Source organism: Lycium ferocissimum, chromosome 10 (genome assembly GCF_029784015.1).
Source record: "Lycium ferocissimum isolate CSIRO_LF1 chromosome 10, AGI_CSIRO_Lferr_CH_V1, whole genome shotgun sequence".
NCBI lineage: Eukaryota > Viridiplantae > Streptophyta > Magnoliopsida > Solanales > Solanaceae > Lycium > Lycium ferocissimum.
This window is the reverse complement of record NC_081351.1, coordinates 8,058,030-8,068,804: the sequence shown is the minus strand read 5'-3', so window position 1 is coordinate 8,068,804 and position 10,775 is coordinate 8,058,030. Positions and strand designations below refer to the sequence as shown.

At 33.5% G+C, this 10,775-nt stretch overlaps 1 protein-coding gene across 1 annotated transcript; it reads right to left on the bottom strand.

The window, feature by feature from the left end:
* Positions 1-5,330: 5,330 nt before the first annotated feature.
* Positions 5,331-9,205, bottom strand: LOC132035585 (ADP,ATP carrier protein, mitochondrial). Its single transcript, XM_059425880.1, has 4 exons — positions 9,046-9,205; positions 6,567-7,068; positions 6,066-6,449; positions 5,331-5,913 (listed from the first exon to the last, which is right to left on the bottom strand). Exons 2-4 carry the CDS (start codon positions 7,047-7,049, stop codon positions 5,617-5,619), a joined length of 1,164 nt encoding a protein of 387 aa, XP_059281863.1. The 5' UTR covers positions 7,050-7,068; positions 9,046-9,205; the 3' UTR covers positions 5,331-5,616.
* Between the last annotated feature and the right edge of the window lie 1,570 nt (positions 9,206-10,775).

The following is a 10,775-nucleotide window of genomic DNA, read 5'->3' as shown; positions in this document are numbered from 1 at the left end:
GAGAGACATTAGGGACTTGTTTTTGGGTGAAAAATAAGGCCCAAGTCGTGGAAACATCTATTTATAGACATGGGAAAAAAATTCCACCGACTCAAATTTTTGAAAATTTCGGGCAAAGTACGGGTTACTGTTCATCACGTACCTCAAAGTACGTGATACTGTTCATCCTGTACTTTGGAGGCAAAAATTTTAACTTTCTGGAAATTTTGGCAAAATACGCCCAAAAAGTGCGGGACGTACTTTATTGTACGGGCCGTACTTTCCTCCGTACTTCACAGAAATGCGATCTGTCAGTTGCATTAGAAAGAAAACTCGCCGAACTTCAATTTACATAGGTTAGGAATTCCGTAACTCCTCGTATTCTAGGAGATATGGCCCTCTCAAGTTGGACCAAAATTTTTGTCCAAAATTCTGCCAAGTTTTTTCAAATTTTCAACGAACCTAATTTCTTCGATTCGCTTGATCCCGAAACCTTTAAGTACTTATCTAACACTTATTAAAAGTCTTCCTTAACCTTATAGGGGTATCAAAGCCTCTCTGAACTCACGTTAGTTTGCTTACGACAACGCGAAAATTCACGAGGTGAACGTGAAGATTGCCTCCATAATTGCCTAAATCCGAGGTCTAGAGCTCTCAAAATCGAGCTATGAACAATGAAATTCGAAATGGGGATTCAATTTTGTCCAGGCACAGGGCCTTTTTTGCAATCACAAGGCCCTTCCGCGATCGCGAAGGCCAACCCGACTTGGCCCAACAACCCTACCCCTCCCCCATGCACACACACCCTGTCGTGATCGCGATGTCCTAGCCCGCTTACTCATCGCGAACGCTTCCCTAATCCCGCGATCGGTAGGAAATTTTCAGGCACCAGATATCATAAAAGTTGGTGTTAATTATCAAATTGATGACCGAAACTCATCCGGAACTCCCTAGACAAAAATCAAATATGCAAATCAAACATTAACCGTGCAACGAATCTGTTGGAACGCTTATAACACCGATCCAGGGTCGTCTTGACCCGATGTTGATCGTGGTTAACTCAATTCTTTAAACTTAACTAGTTTCTCAACCAAGTTTTTGAAACAATACAGGGCCCCTCAGAGTCCGTCTCAATCATCTAATTAAGTCATAAATTGCATTCCGAACCTAACAGAGCTATCAAAACTCGAATTCGGACTCATTGACCCCAGATGTTGACTTGTCAAACCAATTCTTAATTAAACTTAACAACTTCCATTTTTTTGTCTTTATTCTTTAATACTCTCCCGATTACCCCGAAAACCGTGTCAACTATCCCTACAAGTCAAAAGTATCATTGTAAAGCTATGGGAAGGGTCATTTTGGAGGAAGTATTCTTAAAGCTCAAAACGAACTAACGGGTCATTACACCATCGCATGACGTGCAATTGCACAACCACCCTTAGGTAAAACAATCATAAATTTTTGTACTGATCTCGGATTGATGAACGGTTTGATGTTCTAAAAACTAGACTTCAAGGGATACATTTCCATACAGAAATCTTGGCCAAATTCATTATAAATCATGAGATGTATATTTTTGAAGTTGGGTCATTGCTTCACAAAATTTCAAAACATGAACTGCATCCGTTGTGTATTGTGATTCCGTCTACAAATGTCGCTCATAAACCTATATTGATTCTCCGTTCAAGATAGGTTTGTAGGACTTACCTCGTGGAAGAACCCTAGTTGAAACTCTTGCTCATGTTGGTGCTGGTTTTTCTTAAAATCTAGTGATTAGAAAGAGTTTCTTGTGATTATGGTGTTAATCTCATAATTTAAACACAAATCAATGGTGGGGAACTTACCTTAGAACTTGGAAGGAATCCTCGGCGGAAAAGCTCTTCAAGGATTCCGGAGTTAATACCACACCAAATGAATAACTCGTTTATTATCCATTTTAATGAATAATATAGTTTTCAAATGATATAAAAGCTAGTTAAAATATTGTTAATGTCAATATAGAAAAATGGATTATAAACATGGCTTAGGCTTTTCATTTTCCTTTTATATTATTTATCATTATTAAAAGCATAAAATTTTCTAGCCATAGACAGTGACGATGTAAATAATGTTATATTATCAATATATTTTAAGCTATCATAGAAGGTCATTTGTCATATTTCTCATATCACTAATATCACAATTATCTATTATTAGCTTTTGAATCCCATAATAATGTAAATGTTCGTTCACAATTATTCTCTTTAACAGTCTATAAAGTACACATTGACAAGCGTATGTCAAAGTTAATACTCCCTCCATCCGTTTTTACTTGTCATGTATTGACTTGGCACACCCCTTAAGTAGTCATAAATATAATGTCAATTTTATTATATCATCCCTAATTATTACAAAATCATCTAATGATTGAAATTAATTAAATACACTTTAAAAGTTGTGCAGCCACTAACAATTCATTGAAATTTTTAACACAATAATTAATAGTAAGGATAAAATAGGTTTGGAATGACAAATTATCTCTTGATTTTTTAAACTTAACAAATAAAACTAAACATCTATTTTTACTATAAACGACAAGTAAAAATGAACGGACGAGCGACATTATTCCGCAGTTTTCCTTGGTATATCTTAACAGATAAAATTTGTAAACATTTGTCATCAAAGTGCATTCACCACCCCCCCCCCCCCGGTGACTTTCAATCTGCCCATAAAAACTGATGCATTTGTTTAATGTGATGTGGATAGTTACGCAGAAGTGTGTGTAAAATGCATTCTTTTGTCTGGTATTATTGTCCAAATGGATTTAGCATGTTATTAACTTCAAGACTAGACTAATTGATAAAGCTTCTCCAAAGTTAAAAATGCTTATTCTAAAAGGTTGAGATATTTTGCCATACTTTAGAGAGAGAAAATATTTTTATACAGTACCAGAAGTCAGTTTCAAAAACAGAAAAAGAAAAAAAAAAATTACCCAAACATCTTGACTTAGTCCAGCACAAAGTACTGATCTAATATTGACAAAAGTAAGTTTTCAAATTAATTAGCCAAACGAAGCACTTTTCAAAATAAACAAATTTTAAAAGATTGACCAAACAGGCTATAAATATGACAATTATATCCGAAATATTTTAGGGTCTGTTTGGAAAGCCACCTGGTAATTGGAGTTGGTGTAATTACTAGGGTAGTAATTACACAGCCTAGTAATTACATAGTATTGTAATTACAACGACCTGTTTGTATGTCATAACGTAATTATAATTGTACTGTTTGGTTGCACAAGTGTAATTACACAGTTAGTTTAATTTAATAATCAAAAATTAAAAATTAATATTTGAAAAATATGTGCCTTTATAAATGATATTAAAATAGGTATTTAATAACACATTGTTTCTTGAAAATATATTAATTATTAATCATATAGTTGTAACTAATATTGTAAAAAAAAATTATTGATATATTTTTCAAATTAATAATATTTTAATTTTAATTAATTATAAAAATTAAAAGCAGATTTTTTTTTTTTTGTGAGAACATCATGGATTAGATGCTTGACAAAAAAAATTAAGTTTATAAATATAATGCCATAACATTATTCAAATGTTTGACGGAAAAAAAATCTATCAACTGTATGTGAAAAATAAACAGTATGCAATGTTAAATAACAAGTCAAAAGTACTAAAGCAAATAAATTAAAATCGAACATATAACCTAAATTCAAAATTCAATTTTTTTTTTTAACATAATATTCTTAAATCAAACTCCAACATTACATAAGTAAGTTCCAATGTAACTTAAGTAAATATAATTTAAAAGAAAGGAAAAATATAAGTCTATAACATCATTTACAACGAAATTCTACTTTAATAACATCACTCATTATATGTCAAGTTTGTTAATGACTCATTTTTTCGAATATTAAGAGTTATAGTTTCAAAAATTAGAATAATAACACAATTTATGCAAAATGAATAATAAAAAAAATAAAAGCAACTGCATTGAATCACAAGAAGTAAAGGTTGGAGTGAGAAGAAAGAAAATGATAGATAAATAATATAAAATAAAAATATTTTAAAAATAAAAAAGAAAAAAAAAAAAAAAATTAAAATAATATCAATAAAAATAAATTAAAAATTAAAAATAATCTTGTAATTATAGGGTGTAATTACACTCAATTCCCAACTCCGCCTTGAGAACTAGAGAGTATATTGACACCCTCTCAATTACACCTAATTCCCACCTAACCTAGTAATTACTTGATCAAACAAACAGATCAAACTGTTTAATTACACCCAATTTTAACTACCAGGGTGGCTTTCGAAACAACCCTTTAGCTTACAAAGGGCATAAAAATCAATCAATATATGGGGAATATTTGATTTTATATAAATAATCAATTACATTTATGTCTTAAAATAGTCAAAATATGAGCAACACATTCTGTAGCCCCACAAGTTTAGTCTTCCTAGACTTCAACTTGGGCAATCACCCCGCATAATACAATATGGTACGGTATTTAAAACTTTAATTCGGTAACTTCAGTTTTCAGTTTCTAAAAATATTATATCATTACCATACTAAAATAATTCAATGTGGTTCGGTATTTCTAAGTTCGATTCGGTATTTTTCGATACGATAATTTGGTAACCATAATTTATTCGACTTCAACTTACATATATGCTCATATAATAAAGAATTATGACTTCGACTTGTCAAGAAACATTTCAATTATATTAAACTTAACACCTTACACATGTAGACATATTCAAAAGAAATTACAAATAATTTTCTTCATTATTCAATTATACAAAAATGACATTTGAATCACAATAGAGTGATCAAAGTTACAAAGTCTAAATAACATTAACCGAAATTAAACATAAACCTTAGTCTTGTACAATTTTACATCAAAAATTTCATTTAATGACATCCAAAATCTAACTTGAATGGGATGTATTTTTTTATACAAAAATTAATCTATATATTTAATAGTATTAAATATAATATATATGAATTGTATACGTAATATAAACTTCGATATGATATACAATATCTCAATACTCTTTTTATAAATATCAAATACCATACCAAATACCAAAAAATATTAAAATGCATACCAAATACCTTAGTACCGAAACCGTAGTATTAAAAATTTCAATTTCAACATGATATTTGATATATACTGTACCATGCCCGCCCACCCACGCCCCGGGGCCCCTGCAGGCTGATGCTATCTAGACTAGAATTAAAAAAGATACTGCAAAACAGAAATAGGGAAATTGCTTGAAAGAGTAAAGCAGAGCTATAAGCGAAATAGAAAGGACGAATACTTAAAAATGCCAATAAAGGTATTTAACCAGATCAGATAAAACCGATCTGAATTTAATTCAATCAAAAATTGATTATGATAATCTGTAACCTCTGCTGTGATAAAGGTCCGAATGACAAAATACCCTTAAAACAAGGGAATGATAAAATTGCAGGTTCAAAGTTCTACCCCGCTCAAAAATTTTAAATTATTCAAAAGGGGCAGGGAAAAACATAAAACATCCACCCCAAATGTATCTTCGAATTGAACTTCAAAATAAGGATTTTCATCATAATCTATTTCTAAAACGGACGTTGTTAAGGCCTGATTTAGGCACCACCCGAGCCGTATTTCTTTCCAAAGACGATGACCTGAAGCTTGTCATAACCTGCCAACACACCAGCACCAGCAACGGCGCGGAGGACGTTAGCACCAGCACCCTTGAACAGAGATTTGGCACCCTCATTCTTAAGGATTTGGGAGAATGCATCGAACGAGCCCTTGTACTTCACTGCCTCACCAGATGTCATCATCATTCTTCTTCTAACTGTGTCAATAGGGTAGGAGGCAAGACCAGCACCATTGGTGATAAGCCACCCAAGAGCAAAGCTAGCAAAGAAACTATCCTGCAAACATCAAAAGATTACAAAAGGTCAATTTCTCCTAAGAAAATGTAAGTCATATACCAACCATAACATCCTAATATCCAGCTCCGAATTAACAGGCAAACAACAAACAAACTAGCAATGGGAAAATACCAAAAGAGAGAATCACTAACCTCCAACTTTCCAGTCAACAGCACTGGCTTCAAGGAGTCGTACATTCCGAAGTACAAACCACGGTACACGATGATACCAACACATGAAATGTTGAACCCACGGTACAACCCAGCAATTCCATCAGATTTAAGAGTCTTTTTGTAGACATCAATCAATCCATTGAACTGCCTGGCACCATCACCACCTCCTCCCTTCTTTGCAGCCTTGGCATCATTGGCAAGACGAGTACGAGCATAGTCAAGGGAGTAAACAAAGAGCAAAGAGGAAGCACCAGCTCCACCACCAGATGCAAGGTTTCCTGCAAACCACTTCCAGTAGCCATCACGGTCCTTCTTGAAGTTGAAGAGTCTCTTGAAGTAGTCCTTAAACGCAAAGTTCAAGGCCTGTGGAACAACAATTATCAGTCAGCATTCCATATTTTCAAAAATCAACAGAAGAACCAGTACCCCTATATTTTCATATGCATAAATTGCAGTATCAAATCCAAGTAAATGGTATACCTGAGTGGGGAAGTAACGAATGACATTAGCAGTGTTTCCTCTCCACAAAGAACTAAATCCTTCATCCTTAATTGTCCTCCCAAAACAATCACCAATTCCCTTGTATGGTTCCGAGAGCCTACCAGCCTTAATCATTTCATCTTGGTTTTGGATCAAAAGCTTAACACGCTCAATAGGGGCAGCAGCAGTTTTTGACACAGCAGCAGAAACACCACCCATGAGGAAGTCAGTGGCAAAAGCTGCCAATCCTTTCTCTTGGGGAGCTTGCACAAACACTGGTGAAGCATTTGCAGAAATCAATGAGAGATCCTGTGTGTTTTGGCACGTCTGTAGTCCTGCATTAGAGTATGCAAAACGTCTCTGATAGAGAGCAGGCCTTTGAATGCCCCCATAGCGAGCATGGACATCCTGGGAAAGACTGGACCTCAGATGCATCTGGTTAGCTGCCTTTTGAAAAACGGTTGGGTGCTGGTTCTCTGCCATTGCAACCTAGAATAAACTCCTGCAAAGATGAAGCAATGGACTTAGGTATCTACTCTTAACCTCAACAATTCTTTTATTAAGATTTATAACAGAGAATTTAAATTCCATGTTTACCGCCAAAAGATATGAAAGCCTCTAACAAATACCTAGTTGAATTCAGCTAACGTTTATTCCCACTTCTCACCCTGGAAACTCAAGGGAGCAGAATTCACTAATGTAGGAACAAAGATAATTATTACACTATATCAAAGAGACCTTATTCTTGCATTTCGCGCATTTTAAAAATGGTACTTTCCCTTTCAACTAAAATTGTATACGAATACCATATTTCTTGATTCTCAATAGCAACTAACCAAGTAAATCTATGATGCTTGTAATTACTCTCTAACCACAGGAAATTTTTAAAGAGAATTGATTTAAACATGAGAAGATAGAGGTTATTTATCATTAGATACAATATTCAAAAGATCACTCATGTAGCACTCTATGCATTTTAGGACATCAAAATTTTTGACACTTCCATTTTATACAACTTTTAAGAATCCGAATTCATTAAGCTATATAAATGTTGAACTTTTAAGTGACTTTTTCTTTATGAAGCTTTTCAAATATTATTTTAATAATGATTGATCTTAAAATAGTAAATGATGCCGCTCCCTTTAATCCACACTGAGCAGTGACTGGCCCAACTCAAATGAAGGCTCATAGTAAAGCTTGTTTACAGATACAGTAATGAAGAATAACCACAATTATTAAATGATAACATCAAACTGAAATATTTTTGAACTAGTACATAAAATACATAAACCAAATCACAAGTCTGACAACATAACTTATCAACACAAATTCGAAATCATAAGTCTGACAACATAACTTGTAAACACAAATTCCAAATCATTTACAACAACAACACACCTAGTGTAATCCCAAAAGTGGGGTCTGGAGAGGATAGAGTGTACGCAGACCTTACCTCTACCTTTATGGAGTAGAGAGGCTGTTTCCGATAGACCCTCGGCTCAAATCATTTAATCAATATATAATCTTAAAAAGAATATTAGTTTGATATACTCTGGAAAACAGCAGAACATCTAGGCACACAAACAAATGCCAAAACTCATTTTCTTAATTTTACCAGATTTGTCTACCTCTAGTAGGTACTTCACTAACAAAATACTAGTAGATTTTAAACCAGATAAATGATCTTTATAAACTACATATCATAAACACCAGCTCACACTAAGCGTTGACCAAACATAGATAGTAGACACCAGACCGCAGTAAGTGTTGACCAGATCTACTACAGTGTGTGTATGTATAGCTTTTTCAAGAACAAACGAACGCCAAGTCCTACTTCTTTTACTTTATCAAATGCCCCTAGCTCTATTATATACTTCAGCAATCGCATTCTATATTTTAAACAAGACAACATAATTTAATCATAAGCGTTGACCAGATCTACCCAGACATTGATCCTACAACCAAAAATACGGCAACCAGCACTGTAAAACACGAATCAGATCGATAAAACCTTAGATCCATAAACCTACAATCCATTTCCAATAAACACATATACAGATCTATAAATGAAAACTCAAAATCTACACAAAACAAACCTCGCAGAAAAGTAAAATGCTGAAAAATCTCTTTATTTCCCAGATCTAAGCAGACAAAAGAGATTAAAGAGAAACAAAAAACTATTGAAACGAAAATGGGACTAATATACAAAAAATTATATGGACATATATTGTCAAAATCTCCGATTCTCAGATCTAAACAGAAAAAAAAGAGATAAAAGAGAATCAAATGACTATTGAAATGAAAAATCAGTCTTCTATTATCAGACCATTCACACACATTTGTCTATACTTTTCACAGATCTAAGCAAATAACTATTGAAACGTAAATTGGACATACGCGAAAAAAGTATATGTAAATATAGGTCAAAATCTGCGATTCTCAGACACAGGTTATAGAGATAGAGAAAGGTGGGTTATACCTGCGTTCTTTCTACTCGCCTTATAAGTCGCCTTAGACAGAGAGGAGAAGAACGAGGAGGAGGAGCTGTAAGGGGAAAAAAGAGGGTTTTCAACGGAGAATGCAGAATATGACTATATATTGGGTGGCTATGACCTACAATTGGAGATATTTTTAAACATATTCTTTCTCCTGCTTCGCGGAACGTCACTTGATGTTACACTCGAGATTTTGAGTCTGTTTGAATGGGCTTAAAAAAAGCAGCATATAACCAAACGAGCCAACTTATGTTTTTGAGATTATTTTAAGCATAAAATAATTTATAAATTGAAAACAGCTTAGCAACTTATAAACTAAGCCAAACGGGCTCTTTGTTACTCCCTCCATTGCACGATTTGATTGGGGATAGAGTTTTAGTTGACGTTTCGACATAAAAATGCGAAATTTAGAAAGAAAACAAGTTTTAAAATAGTGTTGAAAATTAAAGTTGTGTTTGGACATAGATACAATTTGAGAAAATGTTGAATTTTTGTGAGTGGTGAAAAATGTGAAAATAAGTATCTAGAGTTTTTCAAATTCCGGAGGAACAACTTGAAGTTGAATTGTTTTTACTTTATTTGAAAATGAGCGTTTGACTATGAATTGGTCATGACCCAATTGGTCATGAGAAATAAAGATTGTATATTCATATATTTATTTCGTACAAATATGACATGGAAAGGCATTAAGACTTGAGGGTCCAATTTGAAATTTTCATCCCTTAAAGAAACTTAAAATTCTTAAAGAAAAAGCTATGTGGTGCCCAATTTAGAATAGATTAAAATGGCGAGAATATATATTTCAATACAATAAGAAAAGGACAAATCTATTTAGAGAAAAATTATATGACAACACTTAGAAGGTTTAATTTTGGACTTTAACTCTGAGTATTAGACAAACGTAATTAATATTACAATTTAATGCAGTATAGGATTGCTTCTTTTAATATAACAAGGAAAGAGGACATAAGTAAGAGTTAGTTTCTATTTAAAACTCCACCTTTAGCAAAGTATGCCTCTTTTTACCGAAATAGCCCATCAATTTAATATAAATAGGGGTATAAAAGTAGTTCAATATTTAAAGGATATTTTGGCCAACCAACATTTATATTCATGCTTTTATAATAATGTAGATGTAGATAGATACATAGATTAATAATATCTTTTCTGAAATAAAAAAAAATCTTTAAAATAAAAAATTAATACATTGGCGAGTATGATGACATTGACGATCTCATAACGGCTATAGAAACGGGAAGCCGTAGATATCTTGTTCAAGTAGGTTAATAGAGGGTTCAAATTTGTTTTTTATAGCAAAAGTATGAAATTATTTTACTATTTCTATGATTGTGCAATCTATACAATATTAAAAGTGTGAAGGGCCTTAGAAATATTGATTGAACTTGATCCAATAGAGTCAGAACACCTTTCTATCTAAAAGAAATGGTGCTCGATGAAAGGATCAGATTCCACACTATCTTTGTCAGAGAAATTTTGGTAAGAGAAAGGCCTGGAAATTTGGGCGTTCGGTGTTCTTATGGAGGAAGCATACTAGAAAGAGAATGGAAAGGGCCTTCAAAAAAAAAAGAGCGAGAGAGTGATGGGCAACCGAAGAACCCGGCGTAAACCAACCGCCTCGATCACGAGCTCCACCCTCTGCTTCTCGATGACGACACCCGTCGAGCGGAACTCGCTAATCGAGTGAGAACCCTTT